Source organism: Conger conger, chromosome 3 (genome assembly GCF_963514075.1).
Source record: "Conger conger chromosome 3, fConCon1.1, whole genome shotgun sequence".
Lineage (NCBI taxonomy): Eukaryota > Metazoa > Chordata > Actinopteri > Anguilliformes > Congridae > Conger > Conger conger.
Window position 1 is genome coordinate 42,065,687 of NC_083762.1, and position 21,283 is coordinate 42,086,969.

General features: G+C 42.9%; 1 protein-coding gene across 1 annotated transcript in view; it reads right to left on the reverse strand.

The window, feature by feature from the left end:
* znf385b (zinc finger protein 385B) overlaps positions 1-21,283 on the reverse strand; it is a 115,093-nt gene that overhangs the window by 78,115 nt on the left and 15,695 nt on the right. Inside the window, exon 2 of the mRNA XM_061235688.1 lies at positions 746-1,042. Coding sequence (XP_061091672.1) covers positions 746-1,040 — 295 coding nt within the window. The 5' untranslated portion in view covers positions 1,041-1,042. The remainder of the gene's footprint in view (positions 1-745; positions 1,043-21,283) is intronic.

The window sequence follows — 21,283 nt, forward strand, 5'->3', positions numbered from 1 at the left end:
TGTAGCCACCATAATATCCGCTCAGCCTTTGGGCTATAGAACAAGGCCCTTAACCCCACATTGCTCCAGGGGGGATTGTCTCCTGCTTAGTCTAATCAACTGTAAGTCGCTTTAGATAAAAGTGTCAGCCAAATTACTATGTAATGTAATATAATGTAGTACGGTCTGTATTTCACCTTGAACAGTGGTCCCCAACCCTGGTCCTGCAGAGCTACTAGGTCTGCTGGTTTTGGTTTTCCCCTTACAATCAGCAACTTGTTGAGACCCAGGTAACCAGGTGAGGTGAGTTAACTGTAATCAACTGCTCTAATTGATTAAGTGCAGAATAAAAACGAAAACCAGCAGAACCTGTCGATCTCCAGGACCAGGGTTGGTGAGCACTGATCTAGAGCACATCATCTACGTGTACCACACAAGAGGCGGCCTGTAGCGTGGTGGTTAAGGTAAATGACTGGGACAGGCAAGGTTGGTGGTTCTAATCCCAGTGTAGCCACAATAAGATCCGCGCAGCCGTTGGGCCCTTGAGCAAGGCCCTTAACCCTGCATTGCTCCAGGGGAGGATTGTCTCCTGCTTAGTCTAATCAACTGTACGTCGCTCTGGATAAGACCGTCTGCCAAATGCCAATAATGTAATGTAATAATGTAGCAAGAGACTCTTCTCATAGGAGCCAATCTACATTTTGCGTAAGCTCAGATAGAGCTATTTCCAATAAGAGACAGTCTCCCCCCCGCAGTACCTGCCTACCTGAACTGCCGCTCCCGAGGGTGGCGCCGGGCTGGTCGCCGGTGGGGAGCTCCCCGTTGTTGAGCTGTTTGACCCTCTTCAGGTGGGATCTGCCGTTGTAGTGGACCTGAGCCTGGGCGGCCGAGTTGAGCTGAATGTTGCAGACCTCGCACAGGGAGAACAGCAGCCTCTTCTTCTCCCGCTGCGCCCGCAGGTCCGTGTAGCTGCCGGGGTCTTTCAGCTCCAGGCAGGGGCTGATGGGAAGGCATATCCGCCCGTTCTCCAGGAGGCACGTCGGGCTCAGCGGTCTCTTCATGCCTAGAGAATGGAAACACTGGGAATGAGAACCAAGCCGCCTGGGGAAAGAGCCCTGACTCGCATGAAGATGGGGACATAAACCAGACTTTGGTAAAATGCATATTTGTTTTGGATTCAAATACTTGTCTACGCTTTACTGAGCTCGTCTGGTGTGTTGGAACCTATGAAATACACTCAAGACATGCAAGCCCCCACCTTCTGGTTCTCTTGGTTGGCTGAACTGCACACCAGGCAAGATCAAAATATTTGACTTAGGTCTGGACACGAACACACCCGTATCACAGCCCTGTCCTTAACGCCAGTATCAACCGAAAGACAACACTACCCGAGGCTGCAGAAGAACTGGGGTTGTGTATTCAAATGTGCTTGCACAAAATGCCAGCCCTTCCTCATGAAAGCGCTTCCGTGCCGACTGCGGGCCACCTCTCGCGGACCCTGGATGAAACGGAGTGGTGCGGTGGCCTTGAGGGAGAGCAGGTGTGTGACTCCACAGCTCCTGAGGAGCCACGGCCGGTGAGGCCTGCGGCCTGCCAATCTCTCTGACAGAGGGAGCGTCTCCACTTGAACTCGCAGGACCAGGCACTGCTGACCAACCTCCTGCGCCCATCTGTTGCCCCCAAGCGGAGGGTTACACAACGCGAAAGGGTGGCGCGGAGCTTCGCTCGGCGACTGGCCCACAGGCTGTCATGTACGACAGGATGTACCAGAAATACTCGTTTGACTGCCAATCTTGAAGCAGGCCAGACTGTGAATTATTTTGGGCTTTGAATTTTCTTTTTTTATATTACCAATGGGGTCTAAGAATATACAAACCACAAACTCAATATACTCACTACAATATACTCACTACATATATTTGTGGGAATTTACCACAAAAGCACAAAAACCAGTGCACAAGCATTTTGCAGCCTCGTATAAATTCCTTGTGTTGATACGGGTCATTTCTGTTCATGGGAATCTAATGAATATTGTACGTGGGAGCAGAGCCGGTTTATTGTGGTGTGCTGTAATCCCCCTGACAGACTCCGTAATCTCTGTGGACAGCTGCACACTCTAATCCCGGGAGATACAGTATACTTCCACAAACTTCCCTACAGATCCCCAATCGCTGAGTGTCATTTCAATCCCTGACATTCCTTTGCATTTCAAAAATCTGCACTGAAGAACCTATTTATTTTCTTATGCAAACCTATTGATTTTGCCCAAGCTGGATCACCCACAAAAGTTTAGAAAGATAGTTATGATTAAAAGGCTTTTTGCACTTTTGTATTGACTTGTATCCACTGGTAATGTCTGTCAGTAAGTCTACAGCAGCACCACTGGGTCCCCTTTTCCCACACATTGATTGATTGAAATGGCTGTGATGATATTCCATTCTATGGGGGACAGATCTGTCTCAGTGTGCCCATCTCATTAGATTGGGATCCAGGAGGCACTATGATGTCAACTTTACTACTGCCATTTAGAAGCAGCTCACACCCATATAGCCACATGACCTAACATTATCCCTGAGATGGACTACGTGCAGTAGTACACGATTACTGTGCAAAATGTAATTAGTCTGCACACATTGGCTGTTGTCAATCATTTGAATATCTTTGAAATTAAATGATAGCTGTTTGTGTCTGGATTTCCGTCTTATATACAGTGGGCTCCGGAATGATTGGCACCCTTGATAAATATGCACAAACAGTGCTGTAAAAAATAATAATACCACTATACATTAACGTCTTGGGCTTATAAGCATTTTGCATGCATTCACCACTGACCAATCGGAACCCCAGAATCATCGGTGTTCTCAGGGCTTCTTTCCCACAGAAAATGGATAGGACCCGTAGAAATTCCTGTAATTCCCTCTTTCCAGGGCCATGTGAAGTTGTTATAGTTACCACTCGCCACCATTTTTTAAACAATTGTCCCATTGCAGAACATTAATTGTCTCAATTAATCATCCATATTCCATATGCAAAGCTTCTAAGCATGTGGATTGAATTTGAAATACATTGCACTTCATCACTCAGGCTACTGTTCCACTCAAGGCCAGACAATTCAGTAAATTAAAACAGAGAGAGAAAATACTGCGGACTTGATTAAGCTCTTACTGCTTTGATTCATGAGCTGACTAAATTCTTTTTTCTTTGCTGACCAGGTTTATAGCATAAGGCAGTTTTAGCAACTCCACTCAAAGATTGTATTCATAGAAGGTATATTACCCAGTCTATGTATAAAATGTTTTTAATGTATTTAACACTGATTTAAAAAAATACATTTTAATGATTTCTACAATAGTTGAGCTAAAGATTTACTATATTATCGTGCATGCGTATTCTGTTTTGAATTGTGGCAATTAATGCACTGAAATGATTAGTTATGATTAGTTAGTTATAATGCACTGAAGTTATGACCACTGGAGTTATTTGCCCTTAATGGTCCTAATCATTTTTAAAATATGTTCTAGCTATGAATAAAATACAACAATAACTAGGAAACAATGTTTGGGCATCTGATTGTGCTTGCAAATGGAGAAAACACTACTAAATGGAGACAACGATGACAAATGTTGAAGTTAGACTAGAATTATTTAAAGAGGCACTGACCAATTCTTCCTCTCTGTCAGTGGTTGCATGAAGTTACTGTGTAATGATCAGTGTCAGCCTGAAAAACTAGCAAAAATAGCAGAGGCCATTTCAAATTTGCCATATGCGGTCTGATGCTCTAAGGGAGGGTGCAGAGTTGTAGTGACCATAAAGTAGCTTCAGAAAGTATTCAGACCCCTTCTGTTTTTGCACACTGGATTGTGTTGTAGACACTCAATAACCCATAATGTCATGAAGTTTTTGCTAATTTATTACAAATCAAAAGCAGAAATCTCTTTTACATATCAGGTTCTTAAAAAATGGCACTTCACATTTTATGGAATAGTGTCTTTTGATACTATAGCTTCAATCATATGGTAAGTTAATTCATCATTCATTCATTATCCTAACCCACTTATCCTGATCAGGCTTGCAGGGGGGCTGGAGCCTATCCCAGCATACATTGGGCGAAAGGCAGGAATACACCCTGGACAGGTCGCCAGTCCATCGCAGGGCACACACACCATTCACTTACACACTCATACCTATAGGCAATTTAGACTCTCCAATCAGCCTAAACTGCATGTCTTTGGACTGTGGAAGGAAACTGGAGTACCCAGAGGAAACCCACGCAAACACGGGGAGAGCAACCTCCGCACAGAGAACCCAGGACCTCCTTGCTGTGAGGCGGCAGTGCTAACCACTGCACCATCCATGCCGCCCCCTGTGGTAAGTTGACCTTGTGATATAGCCATAATTAGCACACATGTCAGTTTAGGGCAAGTTGTCTCAATGACTTTGTCCTGAGCCCTTTATTCCTTCCCCCAGTTCTAGCCTCCTTGTTTCCTTGCCCTTGCCCTTGCCCTTGTTCCTGAGTCCTTGCCCTTGTTTATTGGATTTCCGGTTTTGACCCCTGCCTGCTTCCCTGGACTCTTCTTTGCTTGTTTTGGATATTTGCACCTCTGCCTTTTTGGACTGACCCCCTGGTTTTGACCTTGGCTTGCTTTTTGACTCCACTCTGTCTGCCCCTGCTTTTGCATTAAACTTGCCATTTTTTCTGCACCCCTGCTTGCTTTTGGTTCTTCTGTTCCCCCCGGCATAACACAGACTGGGGTTTAAATACACGGAGGGATAAGACAAACTAGGTGGGGCATGGGAGTGAGGGTGATCTAACAAATAGACATTAGGTGAGATACACAAAAGGGCAATCATACAATAACAAGGGATGCACGAAGACACGGAAATGGATTCACATAGACACACATGTAATACAAACGGCTCTGGATTGGGGAGTAGACGATAGCACAGATTTAAGGAATGTAGCGATAGTGGAGAGCAGGTGCTAACACTTCGCTGAATTAAAGCAGGAAGTAAGAAAAGCAAGACGAAGGAGGAATCGTGGGAAACCGGAAAATTCTGAAACCGAATAGTGAGTCACACAGACAGGGAAGTGACTACATAAAGATATAGACATCATAGGGAAAGACGAGTGCAGTGTAAACAAAAAACCAGACATAAATATGAAAAATAATACATTTACAAAAACAGACAGAAAGCAGGAACATAACAGAGATCTAGGTTGTTTTGATTCACACGGGCATTCAGTATGCCATACTAGTACCCCTTGTTTTCTCTTGACATTAATAAACCTTTCCCTGCTCCCAATAGCAGTAAATTGCCCTTAATTTGTCTCCTCCGTTTAAAGGTCAGAAGATTGCAGTTTAACATAAATGAGAGATGGTAACTGTCAGACCCTTATCAGGCCAAGAATCACCCCGACTTCCCTACGAGGCAAGAAAGGAATTTCATCATCACAGCTTAATTTCCTCATTCCTGGAGATAAGTGCTACTTTCCGGTCACACCAGAACACGCATGTAATCGACGGCAAGCCCCTATCCAGAGAGAGTTTCACTTTAATCATCCTGTCACAAGCAAGCTCACGATCCGAGCCACAGCGAGCCAGCTGACGAGCACTGGCGAGTCGCGCCCGCAGTCAGAGTGAGCCGGGAGTTTGGAGCTCAAGTGCTCAAGTCTGTTTCTGCTACTCCGTTTCCTGCATTTGACCTACTCGCTGATGGCATATCACAGAGCTGGCTTCCCTTTGGCCTATTAGGGACGGGGATGCGCTGCTTGTTTTGTTAGCTCCCGGCCAGCTGTCTGTCAGTGCAGTGATATACTCAGATGTTTCCGATTTGTCCGTATTTCAACAGTTGATCTAAATGATCCCTAGGGATGAATCTCCCGCTGCCAGAGCTGGCAGACAAACAGAAAAACTCCTGGAAGGAGGGAGGGAGAGAGAGAGAGGGAGAGTGAGAGAGAGAGCGAGGGAGATATTTTCTTCTTTGTGTGTCCCCTTTATTTAAACATTGCAAAAGAAGGTATTCTTTGAAGGTATTCCAGAAACAAATAGCCCATGTCCTTCAAACCATAACAATGTTCCTAAAATATATTAAAAAGGGACAAAACACCAAAAATAAGAAGCAAATAAAATGCACAATAAAACTAATTTATCGATATAAAACAAACAAAAAACAGACCTCCTGTAAGACATTGATGAAACCAATAATACAACAAAGTACAAATAATACAAGAGTCCCCTTGGCCAGCTGGTCTTGAGGCTTAGTTCACTAACCCTCACAAACAAAAAGCAGGGTCATGACAGCACCCCAGAAATAATTAGAGTCAACCAAATTATAACAAATCACAAACAAAATGACATTGCCTATTGGGATGCACAAACAAGGACGCAAAGCAAATTAGAATGTCATCGGGCCCTAAAAAGAGAGTACACTGTGGCAGATTACCTGACCACAGTGAAATAATTCAAAACATTGACAAAATATCGACTCAGTGGACACAACCTGGCCATTGAGACAGGTAGACATCAGCAGACCTGGCTGCCCAGAGAGGACAGGTTGTGTTCACTCTGTAACATTGAAGAGGTAGAGACAGAGCTTTATTTCCTCACATGTGAGAAATACAGTGAGGCAAGGTCAGCGTTTAAAAAAAATAAATAAAAAAATCTGCCCACAGCCTCTCCTCACCAAACGTCATGACAAATTGGGCAATTTCTGTTGATAAACGGAAAGCAGAGAACTTCCACAGGAGGCACGCGGCCTTGCCAAAACCTGTGCTGCTATTAATAAGCAGCAGTAATCCAGCTGTGCGCTGCACGGGCATCTGTTAGCACAGACATGCCTTCCCATCGTAATCACTCCAGTTACCATCACCACCTAGTGTTTCCAAAAAGGAGCAATGTCCTGCGTCTGTCATTTTACGAGGACTCCGCTGTCTTTTTTTCCACATTACAGTCATGTGCTTGGAAACTGCAGAGGATCTCCTTCGGTACAGTAATTCATTTCATTCACTGTGAAAACAACAGCGGAAACTGTACTCTAAGAATATATGCCATACTAATTTAACCAGTACACTGACATAAAAAAATGTCATAGCATAGTTAAGATGCCATCAATAAATGAACCACAGAACCTATTGTACGTAAAGCATCATCTATGTAGACCTATCGACTGGGTCAAGTCACCACATGCTTTGCAAAGCTTTGGTATCACTGCAAAGTGAGTCTCTCCTTGGTATCACGGCCAAGTGTCTCTCTTGTTGCTTTCAGAAAGTCTCACAGACCCTACAGTCATATACTGTATAAATGGAACTGATTGTCTTCTATCCTGAGCACTATGCAGGATGACACATTTTGTATTTGTATGGGACACTATAACACACTAGAACCAATTCCCATTCCAAAAAGCAGATCAACGGCTCTATTTTGGTGCAATGGCACCAGCCCCTTCCGAACAAACAAAGTGACGGCTGGAAGGTTGAATTGAGGAAAACATCAGAACGCCGCGGATGTGTCCTTTTTCAACTAAGGGTCGATGATGATGGCCTCCTCTCCCGGGATGAGTGCAGAAGGCCGTGTCAGGATGAGGAGAACCCAGCACTGACGCACAGCTGGGGCCAGACAGACTGCTCAATAAGGTCCATGACACAATAGCCCATTGTGGGTCTCAGTGAGCCACGCTGCCAGCTCACAAAACAAAGAATGGCGACACACCCTCCCCCCAACAGTCACTATACAAGAGGCTATACAAACCCATACCCCGAGTCTTATCCAACACACCTTACTGCGACCTTAAAACGTGCTCCTACTCCTGTCCATGCTTCTTTCCTCAGAAAAATGGCACAACAAAATATTCTAAAACTGGAGAAAACCTACACACCTCATATTTCACTGCAGGTGCAAACGAGGTGGAAAAGTACTAAAACAAAAGAAGAAACTCAATGCAACAACTGCATATTGCAAAAAAACGGTGAATTAATTTTTGCTCATCTGACATTTGAGTGCTAGACCTTCATCCCACATTCTGATGAACGTTGTTTCAGTGCCAGACCTTCATCCGACATTCTGATGAAAGTCTAGCACTGAAATGTCAAATAAACACACATTCACACTGTGTTTTTTGCAGCATGCAGTACTGAGTAATTATTTTTTCTATGACTCAATATTCTCAAACTGGGCTGCCTTCAGACCTGTCCGGAAATCTTGAATCACTTCCTCCTAGGTTCCAACAAGGGGCAAGAAAAATACACACAGAGTCCATGGCTCAGCTTTTATTTTTAGCTATTGCCAAGGAATGGACACATCCGTGCTTACCTTGGCCTGCGCCTGAGAAAAGTATCATTTTTTGGCGATTTTGTGAGTCTGTGTGGGCCACTACATCAGGAAGAAATGACACGTCACTTTCGATTGTGAAAACAACACCCTGTTCCAGATCAGTGCTCATGCATATGCTGTGAAGTCACTGCTCTCCTGGAAAGTGTCCACAATAAAGGTTAATCATCTGAAACAGACATAGCCACGTGAAGTAAGATTTGGAAGATTCCTGTGCCAATTTCTTGTTTTAAAAAGTATTGCATGGGCTAGTCAAGAATATGGAAAGTGTATTGGTTGAAGTATTTCTGATGAAATGGGATGTGCATCATGCATGAAAATGTAATTAACCTGAAATAGAGCATATCCAAACAATATGCAGATAAATCTGGTGGGGGATTTAATTGTATTACTGTCTATTATATCATTTAATGAAATGTCAATAGAATTGTTTGTCTATTTGTTATTGCAACTGATTCATCAAAATTGCACAAAATAAGGACTTATTCAACCACTTGAGTGCAAGTTTAATGGTATCATATTGTGTATATTCCAGAATTTTATTTTAGGTCCTGATATCCATAAGAAGGCTGTGAATTAAAGTACCAAAAACCTCTATTTCAAGTACCTCTATCCAGTTTTAAATGTCTATTCTCCAGTGCCTCTCATAAGCTTTACCAAGAACAATCTGTTTTAGTGACTGTGTTGCCAACTAACTGAATGGCATCTGGGCCGAGTGCTTGGATTTGTTCGGCTACAAGGTGAGCCGTGCTGAAGCAAACAAGCATATCGTTGTAATGTCTACTTCTTGAAATTTCAAACGGCTTGTCTTCAAGAGGATTGTGTGGATTTATTTGGGGAATGTTTATTATATTTCAACTTTATAAATGGTAAATGGTTAAATGGTTGGCATTTATATAGCGCCTTTATCCAAAGCACTGTACAATTGATGCTTCTCATCCACCCATTCATACACACTCACACACCGACAGCGATTGGCTGCCATACAAACATAAAAATAGTAAGAGTTGAAGTTTTTATATTTGAAAGTATGACCAACTCCACCAACTCCAGTATGACCAACCAAACCACATACCAAGGGAAATATGGAAAATAAAAAGGTGCACATGCTTTGAAATTCACACAAGAACCAGCATATACAGTATGGTTAAGGTTACCTGCCAAAAATTTTGATTTATTATTTATTTTGATTTTAGAAATATTTTATTGCTAATAATTCATTCATTTAAACGCCACTACAGTTATAATGTACAAATTACTATACAATTATTTAAGATGTGAGGGCCTAAATGCAGTAAACTAACAAATTCAAGGACAATTAAACCCAAAACAAAAATATATAGGACTGTGCCAGGTCAGTGATGAGTCCATTTTTACCCTTACCAGCTGTATTTGTAACATGATGACACCATCCGTCTCAGATCCTCATACTTTAATACAGGTATGAATAGGTAGAAACAGATTCAAACATGGGGAATCCAAATAAATGTTGAAATTCATCTTGAAACCAACCAATCCCTACTGCATGGCCACCTCCACAATGCTATGTAGTACATGTTCCAGAGGTTTTAGGAAGCTGCATTTTGGAGTATAGTTCCTTCAACCTTTTCTAATACAGTACATTCTCTGAAAATATGTGGATAGTTATTCTCCCCTGTTCTGAGAAACGAGTAATTAAAGCATTTCATAGTACCTGTTTCTGACCACTAGCTGCTGCTGGTTCTGCTAGCCAGTGAATAGTTAACACAGTATTTCAATGCTGATTCTTCAAATAATGATTAATCATATGTTAAGGGGTTTACAACATTTATTTCTCAACCCTTAAATCAGTAAGTAAAGCCACAATATTTGCATTTTGAAAAAAGTTTGCATCATGGTAGGTAGGAAACTCAAAATACAAGCCAAATGTAATTCCATACCTACAAAAGAAAACACAGGTGCAAAAATATATCACTAAAAGTTCTACTTATTATCTCCCGAAGTCTCATTTTCTGCTCCTCAGAGAATCCTCTCTCAAAGTAATGTTGCTACTCTCTGATATTGCAGTCCTCTGATATCTGTCACCCAGTTGCGGTTCTTGGTGCTTTAATGGTACAGAGGCTGCTGATATGAGATACCAGATGTGTATCTTTCTTGGGCCAATCTTGCTGGGTAATGTGGATGCATAAATTTGACCTTAATAGCCATCTGTTTTTCTTTGTTAGTATTTGTCAGTATTATTCCAATTATTCCAAAAAATCATCATAACAGCAAACAAAAAGATTAAATTGTTTTGCCCCTTAAGTCTCAGGGCTGGGCCAGTGAGAGATTTTTTGCATTCATTCCTTTTTTCAGGGTGCAATTCTCAATCACTTTGTAGGTAACCGGATGTCATGCTGTGGAGAACAGAACCAATCTCAAACCAGTGATGGCAGAACAGAGATCTTTAATTCCAAGTTGGGCAGGCACGGATAGGTACACAGCAAACAGAATAAAAGCAATATAATGGTAGGCAGTTCGTAGTCAAAGTTCATACAGTGGTCGAAGCGCTGGATGGGCTGGATGGAGATGGGTATGGGGAAACAGGGACCTGGAACAAGAACTAGAGCAGGAGTGGGAGCAGGAGCAGGAATACAAAAGAACAGGTAACGGACACAGGAAAAGGCACTGGAGAATAACGCTAGATGGTATTCAATGCACGGAGGCAGGCACAAGTACAATCTGAATGAGACAATGATACCACAAGGATCAGGTGTGGTGAGTTTCTAAAAACACACAAAAAACGAGACTCACCTAAAACATACCACAGAAAGCAAACTGGGATAAAAAACACCACAAAATGAGAAACGTGAAACCAAAACTAAGAACAAGGGACATGGGACGTAACAGAGGGATTGAGAATATTACGCTCTGCAACCAACAACGCTCTTCGGGACCATACCCCTCCCAGTCCACTAAGAATTGGCACCCACGGCCCAGCGACAAACAGCTAGCGGACGATATAGGCAGGACTGTCACGGTGGGGAGGACAGAGGAACCAGAAGCAGGCACAGGGGTGTGGAAAATGACAGGTTTACTAGCAGTTGAGGGGCAGACAGAGCGTAGTAACAAACAGGCAAAAGATTAAAAAAACCAGGGGGTCAGTCCACAGGCAAAAGTACAGAGGTTGATCCAACAGAATAGTCCAAAAGGCAGGCAGGGGTCAAACACAGGAAATCCAACAAGAAACACAGCAAGGGCAAACAAACAAGGCTCGGGAAAACAAACATGGCTCGGGAAACAAGGCTCGGGAATAAGGGGGATAGAACAGAGGGGAGGAATAAAGGGTTCAGGACTCAAAAACAGGACAAGACGAACTAGCAGGGTGCAACTGAAAAGGACAGGTATAAATACACAGGGGAATGAGACAAACTAGGTGGGGCATGGGAGTGAGGGCGGTCTAACAAATAAACATCAGGTGAGACACATGAATGGGTAATAGCACAATAACGAGGGGGAAACGAAAACGCGGACTGGATTCACAAAGACAAACATGTAATACAAACGGCTCCGGACTAGGGAGTAGACAATTGCAGAGAATCAGGAGATGCAGAGATACAGAGAGACAGGTGTGAATAATTCGCTGAAACTAAGCAAGTAATCGGTGATAGAATAGGGAGGCGGAGTTACAGAACAGAATTGAAACTGGAGATGCATTAGTAAGTTAGTTAAGTGATTTAAATTACAAATACCCAAAACTAGTGAATGTTAGTTTATTAGTTTGACAAACATATTAGTGTGTTAGTATAATTAGTACTGTACAACTTCCATGTTCCCCCTAGAGGTCTGAGGGTTGATGGGAACACTACCTTACCACAGACAGGAAACGTGGCCAGCTGGACTCGGAAATAGCTAAGGAAATGATATAGTTGGCGTCATTTCCTTAGTCGATCAACCCCCCCACCCCACCCCAGACGGACAGGGTAGGTCGGGTGGAAGAGGAGGATGCGCCTGTCAGGACATCATTACTCACTGATGAGCGGGTGCTTTTAACGGACACGTGGAGATGAAGTGCCCGGACTCCCCGCAATATAAGCAGAGGCATCCTGTGATCCAACATTGTCATTCCTGCAGAGTGAGCCGAGCACAATGGACTTGCATCGGTTCTGGAATGGCCGTTGCAGAGGGTCTAGGGTTCACAGGCTGCTGGGGAGTGAAAATAGGCAATGGCGCACATCACTGAAACTGTCGGCCCTTTCTTCGTTCTTCGAAGCGGGTGTCAACTCCTCCCTGTCTTCCGGCTGTTTTCCGGCATCTTCCAAGAGGGCCTACATCACTCCGCTGCTAAAAAAGCCTACTCTGGATCCCTCCATCATCCAGAACTACCGCCCATTATCTCTTCTTCCTTTCCTTTCTAAAACTATAGAACAAGCCGCTTCTACTCAACTTTCTTCTTTCTTTTCTAACAACAACCTGCTAGACCCCCATCAGTCTGGCTTCAGATCCGGCCACTCGACAGAGACTGCGCTCCTCTCCGTCAGTGAGTCACTCCATGCCGCACGAGCAGCCTCCCTCTCCTCTGTCCTCATTCTTCTAGATCTCTCTGCTGCCTTCGACACTGTGGATCACTCCATCCTCCTGTCTGCCCTGTCAGCAACGGGCATCTGTGGCACAGCCCTGGACTGGATTGAGTCCTACCTCTCTGGTCGCTCCTTCCAGGTTGCCTGGGCTGGTTCGGTATCGACACCTTGGCCCCTCGCCACAGGAGTTCCCCAGGGCTCAGTCCTAGGCCCGCTTCTTTTTTCTCTTTACACTCGCTCCCTTGGCCCTGTGATCACTGCACATGGGCTATCCTATCACTGCTACGTGGACGATACCCAACTCTTTGTCTCGTTCCCGCCGTCTGATACGCAGGTTTCAGCCCGTATCTCTGCTTGCCTGAGGGACATCCAGAGCTGGATGGACAACCACCATCTAAAGCTCAACCCAGGCAAGACTGAAATGATATTCATCCCTGCTAATACCTCTCCCCATCTGGATCTCTCCATTTCCCTCGGGGATACCACACTCACGCCGTCACCCAGTGCAAGGAACCTCGGCGTGGTGATGGACAGCAGACTGTCCCTTTCCGAGAACATTGCGGCGGTGACCCGGTCTTGCAGGTTCTTCCTATACAACATACGGAGAATCCGCCCCTTTCTCACCCCCTACTCGACCCAGCTCCTGGTCCAAGCGATGGTTCTGTCCCGCCTGGACTACTGCAATTCCCTCTTGGCTGGCCTCCCAGCATCCGCCATCAGACCCCTCCAACTTATCCAGAATGCAGCAGCTCGTCTGGTCTTCAACCTTCCCAAATACTCGCACGTCACCCCCCTGCTTACTACCCTCCACTGGCTGCCTGTCATGGCTCGCATCAAATTCAAAACATTGGTGCTAGCCTTCCAAGCAGTTAAGGGGTCTTCCCCAGCTTATCTACAAAAAATCATCAGACCCTACACCCCTGCCAGACCTCTTCGTTCAGCCTCCACAGGCCGCTTGGCACCTCCCCCTCTCCGAACCTCCACCTCACGCTCACGACTGCTGTCTGTTCTGGCTCCACGGTGGTGGAACGAACTCCCCGTTGAGGTCAGAACTGTAGAATCTCTCCCCACCTTTAAACGCAAGCTGAAGACACACCTCTTCAAGCAGCACCTCTCCCCATCCCTCCCTACCTCCCTGTGAACCTTAATTGTTGTCTCTGTGACTTGCTTTGTGTATCGGTATTTTTTAGTTGGCTAGGTAAGCAGTGTTTTGATAGTTAACTTTGGTCACTTTTGCTCGGTTTGTTTGTTTTTCTTGTTTAAAAATAAAAAATAAAAAAAAATTGGCCCTCGTCTTTATCTTTGTTGTACAGGTAGCAGTTCAAATTGTACTTCCCTCTAGGGTCTTTCAGCAAACTTATCCCTGGTTATGGATATGCACTTTGTTGTACGTCGCTCTGGATAAGAGCGTCTGCCAAATGCCAATAATGTAATGTAATGTAATGAATGGCCAGGTCCACTAGCCCGTCCAGGTCTTGAAGCAGGTCACAAATGGTCGTCCTGAATGCAGTCTGATAATCTGTGTAGAAATGCATCAAACAGTGCCTCTTTTTCCATCCTGTAGAAGCTGGCTGAGTCTGGAATTTCGTAGTCAGAAACAGAGAGGTGATCCTGTTTCAACCGGAGAATCTGGAGAGCTGCAGCATGGCCAAAAGAAGTTCAGTCAAACACTTTCCTCATCTCCTCACCAAATGCAGAGAAGGTATTAGTAGCAGGAACTGATGACTCCCAAAATGCTGTTCCCCAAGCACAAGCCTTTCCAGGGAGTAATGGGAATACATATGCCACTCCAACCAATCGGAAGCAAACGAGGAGGGTTGTAATTCAAAAGTACTGAGCTAGGATGGAGCAACAGACTCCAGGCTCTCCAACATAACAGACGGGGTTCCGGGACAGGCCAAGCTTGAACCTGCATCACAGCGGAACTTGCAGTTTGTGTGGCAATCGCAGAATCCCTGGTCAGCTGCAACTTGGTCCGCAAAGAATTACAGAATTAATGACTGTTGCAATGGCCACAGCTTCACCTCATGCTGTCCCAAATGGATGCCCTGGTACCGGATCGCATCCAATTGGGTTTGCTGGTCCCATGTTTTGGCCAGATTGTTCTGTCAAGCTGTGGAGAACAGAACCAATCGCAAACCAGAGATAGCATAACAGAGATCTTTAATTCAAAGTCGGGCAGGCAGGGATCAGTACATGGTACTGATCAGTACACTGCATGACAGTGGTCGATCCCAGGAATGAGGATGTCCAAGGGCACACAGAACAAAACCAGAAGTCAGCCAGGGGTAGAATCCGGGAGGTCTATCCGAGGAGGTGGTGGGATGAAGACAGGTACGGAGAAACCAGGAACAGGGACCGGGAACAGGAATCGGGGCAGGAGATTGAGCAGGAACAGGACCAGGAACACAGGAGAACAGGTAATGCACATGGGAAAAGGCACTGGAGAATAATGCTGGAGAGTACTGGTCACCCAGAGGTAGGCACAAGTACAATCTGGCAACAAACAGGTGAAAATGAACAGACTAAATACACTGGTGAATGAGACACAAGGATCAGGCTTAGTGAACTAAACATTAGAAACGAGACTCAGGTAAAACATACAACATAAAGCGAACCGGGACAAAAAACACCACAAACGTGAAATGCGAAAACGAAACTAAGAACAAGGGACACAGGACAAGACAACAGGATACACCATTCAAAATTGTTAAGACTCACGGTTCTATCTGTATAAGCTATTTTAAGATGCTATTGCTTTAGTGACAGCAGTTCTGTTTTTGTAAACAAGCGTAGGGGAACGCCTCTTCTCTGAATTTTGGAAATCCATATACTACAAGAAATATGGCAATGTCAGTGACCTTTTCACAGCAAGGGTCCAGCGCACCAAATGCATCATAGTTTTTGATTCTAAAAACGTGCAGAGAGAAACCCAGAAAGAATGTCCATTGTTTACTTAAAATTTCTCTGGAGGAATTATCATTGTGGTCCGTTTCGCTGTTCCATACTTTTACGAAAGTACTTCTATAGGTGCTCTAAGTTTTCTATAGGCGGTCTGGAACACTGTGAGCTCATGTATGAATTTCTCGTACCAGTAACTGTATTACAGTTAAGTATAGGCATTCTCCACATCCATGCGCAATCAACTAATACAGTATAACTTCTCTCCAGCAAAGAACCGACTACGTCCATGTTATTGAGTGATGACTGAAAAGCATTTTAGCATTACGTTTCCAACGGTGTATAGTTTGTTAGGCTTGCATAAAGCAATTTTTTCACCTGCGCAATGACAACCAAAAGAAATGTGATGCCTCCGTCTAAATAGAGGACTTTCTTCTTCCTTTGGAGGAGTCCCAGTGAATCTCCCATCGAGTGCATATTTCTGAGGAAGACAATGAAAACACCTTTCACTCCACAATAGAGGGCATTTTTAGTGACATTTCAGAAAGGATGGGCATCTAAATTCACAATCACAAGCTGTATCCATTTAAAAACAGAATATATTTTGAGTATATTCAGTAAGAATAAAAGCTTCCTCTTTCACAGTGTTTTTTCTGTAACTTTAGTCATATTTAGAGTAATTCTGACTCTTGGAAAAGAAACCCTAAGGACTTAATGCAGAGAAGTTGACGTTTCCCTCTCGCTGGTTTACCACCCACATGTTACAAAATAAAGAACTATTTAACAATTTCAAATGGTATATCCTGTTACCACAGTGATTGAAAATTGCACCTTGAAAAAAGGAATACTGCTTTCAAACGGTATATGTTATATGTTACCATTGAAAATTGCACTGTGAAAAAATAAATGAATAAAAAAATATAAAAAACTTAAGATAACTTAAGTTAACATGTTGATGTAATATCAATGTCTTTTTTTGGCCCAAGAAAGATGACACGTCTGGTATCTCATATCAGCATCCTCTGTACCATTAAAGCACCAAGAACTTTAAGGATAAGGATCTGAGATGTGTGGTGACATCCTGGCAAAATCAGAAGTCCATCTCAACCATCTTCGCTCAATTGGAGCAGTCAGTCAAAAGTCCAGTTTAACTAACAATTCCACAGCTATGTGCTATATGTGTCCCCTCAGTAGTGTTAGTCTTTTTGAATAAAGTTGTGTTAGTTGTGCTCAATATCAAAGAGACCTATAAACAACGTGTTGTTATTATTATTTTGTCTGGAGTGACAAATAGGAGGCTATGTACATAGGTTGCGTAAAATCAAATTTAAATATTTGGGTCATGCAAATAACAAGAGAAAGTTGCATATGCAATGTGTGTGAACACCAAATGCCAATTTAACTAAAGAAAGTCACTCAGTTCAGTTTAATAAGCAATATCATTCATGTGAATGAATGATTTACTATAATTGTGTTGAGTCATTCACTGCTGCGAACGGCTTGGTAGCCTGTGTTATGATCCTCCCTGGTTTTATTTTGTTTAGTAAAACTTAAGAAATACTTGCAAAAGTACACTTTCCATTGGTGTAAAAAAACAACTAGATGGGCTTTTCTTCACTATTTCTAAAGAGAATATAGGGTGGGTCAGTCAGCAGATTGCAGTATGTAAAGTAGGGCAAGAACAAAACAAAAGTTTGACTAATGTGACCAACACTGGGGGTCACTTAAAAGGAGATTGATCATTCAGAAAGAAAGCACTGTTCTAATGATATCCCAATTACTGTTGGTAAGACTACTGGCTATTTGCATGCTTTTGATATAAATGATGATGAGCGAGAAGCCTACTTAAAAAAGAATGCCACAGTAAAATGAAGAATTCAAAAATTAATTTGTCTCTAACATGGATTCTCTTCAACTACAGTGAGTTACAAACAAACAATGCTGTTAATATGAACTTGATTCAATTTAACTGGCAAAGGACAGCGCAGTGATCAGTCTAAAATGGCTGAGTATTCCACATTTGGAGAGAAAAAAACATTTGGGATCAAACTGAAACTTAAAAAGCTAGAACAAATTCAGTCACATTAAAAGTGACACTCTTTTCATTTTCCCACACTGTCTTAAAAACTATTTTTTACTCCGGTGTTAAAACACACTTGAGAGGCCTCATGTGAGGAACTTGACATTGTTGAAGGTCTTTTAATTTAAAGGCAAATTCCCTGTCCAGATTTTGTCACTCTTGTGGAATGAACATTTTCAAAAGAAAGGAGTTTCAAAAGGAGCCTTCCCAGAGGTGGATCACAACATTACCTCTCATACTGTACTTTCTCACTGGGCTTCAATGTCTGCTTTGTACCTTTAAGCACCTAGTCCATGCCTGCAAACCACAACATAGTTTGGAGGGGTCTAAAGTCCATCGGTGAAAACCTGTCAAAACCTCTCCTGTACAGCCATTAGAATTCAGGTCTGGGCTTCATTAGAGAAATGATGGCTGAGACAACACATCTGCTGTTTCTTAAAAACAGAGACCACTCTAGCAGAGGCCTGTGAGAATTTTTGCAGCAGTCATTCTTGGAGGCAGTTCATACATCTATGAGATGTTGGTGAATTACTTAATGGAAATCATATTAATTGGTGATCTGCCATATTGGAAGACTGGTTCTTGCCAAGCAGGACAGAAAGGTAAAGCATATGGAATGGAATCAAGCTGTATTTGGCCCTCGGGCTGAATTCCTACACGGATCACCCAATATAGATGTAAATACCCTGAAATTGAAGCTGACAGTATACAGTTGTGCATTTGTTAAATTCAATGAGGTGGACTACATGGCAGCCAAAACTAGGAAACTTGTTTCACTGTCCAAATACCATCAGTCAGACTGCACTGTATATAAAGTATATACACTCACCGAGCACTTTATTAGGTATTTATTAGACATTAAAGGTAACAATTGCACTTTCACCTCATATTCATTTTATCATTTCAAATCCAATGTGTTGCAGTAGAGCCATAACAACAGAAATTATACCGCAATTATACCGTAAATAATTACGGTCTGCATTGTATGTATATAAGAAGAAACACCATAAAATTTCATAAAATTTGGTGAACATTTCTTAAAGATGAGCACATGATTATTCTGCAGTTGAAAATCATCTGGTCTATCTGCTACTTGGTTGCTAGGCAGCATCAGGGGTGAAGGTGACATCACATCGTCACATAAACACCTGTTATCAGACTGCAGAAAAACATGACATTCCCACTGTGAAAAAAGGGGACTCTATTCAGGAAGAATTGAGCACTGTGTGAAAAACCGAGCACTGTGTGGGCTTTTGAACTTCCTTTCCTTCAAATTTGGGAAAATTGAAAGGACCGGCTGCTACATAGAAAATCCTGTGAGTCACAGGCAATTTACAGAATAGGAAGGGCAATAATGAGGGAAGACGTCATACCTGATGCCCACGCTGTGCACGGACAACACGTAGCACAGCAAGTCTGACACGGGACAGATTTTTCATGGTAGCAGGGGGTGGAAATGGGCTCGGTGGTGCTCAATGCGAAAAAGCGACGGGAACAGAAGAGGCTTCAGATGGCCACGTTGCGGGCCAAGAGAAGCTGTTCCCCGAATAATGGACGCAGGAAGCCACAAAGCACACGGCATGCTGGAAACAAGGTCTCTTTTGGCGAGACGCATTAAGGTTGGATTGACCTTGTTGCGCGATAGCTTAATTAATCTGGTCCAGTTCCATAAGCAATGCACTGCGTACTACAGAAATAACTGTAGTTGCTTGGTTATTTCAAGATGATACAGACATTTTTCTGTATGAAAGGGGTGTAATCAAATCAGATTTTCAATCCGGCTACATCCAGGCTACATTAAAATGGCTACCTGAAGTTCCCCCTGGCAAAAATAAAGTTCTTCTATTCATGGTCTTAGTGTGCAGACAAAAAAGGCAAGTGTTAGACAATGCTACTAATGTCTGACTTCAGAAGCACAAAACAAAAAAAAAAACATTTCTAAAATAAAGAGCGCATGGAGGCAACTTCATTTATTCAGTAATGGAGTCTGAGGTCTAAATGAGGACAACCAATTGCTGTCACAGTACGTGGCACATTGTAATATCTCTCATGTTTGTGTGTGAAAAGGAAGAAGGGATTACTCATCCAATGCAAGTTATCGCAATGCTATATTGAAGTATGGAAACAAAAAGTGATCGTGTTTGAAATTATTTTCAATATCATAACACCGCATCAGAAAAGGCTGTGTTTAGCTGTGCAGCTGTTGTGTATTGGAGATTAGGCGCTGACCTCATAATTGTCTCCGGGTTGGTAATCTGTCATGGACCAATCATGCAGAGATGGTGCTCTCAAAGCCTGGCTGTTAACCCACTTGCAGATCCCTTTGTGCTATAATTTGTACCTCTATGCAATCAGATTACACTCTAAATGACTGGCGTCCTGGGTAGGAAGATAATCTTAAAGCGGCAGGATCTTAATGTACAGTAAGCTTTCAGTCATGCACATTCTGTACTTCAGACACAATTTCTACAGATTTAAAGACAAAAGATAACAGGTTGTCTTTGGTGTCATCCTGGGACTATTTTTTACCATTTCCACACACACTGAAGCAGCAATGCCGCAACTTCATTGAGGCTGTGTTCCAAATGAAAACCATGACAACGGTGGGCAGAAAAACCCAGAAAGGGCTGAAATGATATTGTCCTGATTTTTAAGGCCCAAAATATTGTATCGTCAACCGGTTTCCGTTACAGCGGGTCCCCTTTTATCGAGTCACGATTCATAAAACATTAAAATGGACCTTCTTCGACTAATGGAACTTTTTTTACACGCTGTAATATTATGACAGATACTAACACACACCTGGAAGAATTTTGGGAAAGAAAGATCTAAACCGAGGGACCTCTTGCTGAAGGGTTTAATTGCATTTAAAAAAGGCTTCATCCCCGTCTGTCAATGACGCAAATCGCTTCTACACAAAAGACTCATGCATTCCTAGCACTCTTATAAGAGAGTCAAGACGTACTGAGCAGGGGTTGGCAACGCCGGTCTTGGAGGGCCAGTAGTATGCAGGCTTTCTGCCACCAGTTACCCTGGCTCAATCAGTGAATCAGTCACATACAATACACCAATACCAATCCAAGCACAGATTAGACCACAATAAAAAAAATTAAAAAAATACAAGCACATGGGCATGAGAACATTCATCTGCTGCAGTAGATGTCAGATCATGTAAATTATTTGGCTATTTAAATAATTAAGATGAGAAGTTGCTGTGAAAATCAGTAACAGATAATAATAATAATAATAATAATAATAATAATAATAAAAATAATAATTTGTAATTTAACTGATGCTTTTATCCAAACGACTTGAAGCTGATTATACTAAGCAAAAGACAATCCCCCTGGAGCAATGCAGTATTAAGGGCGTTAATTACTTCATAACGATCCCAGAATATACCCCATTTGTTACAACCTGGCTGTAGTTTGTAACAAGCAAGGGGAGACCACACATGA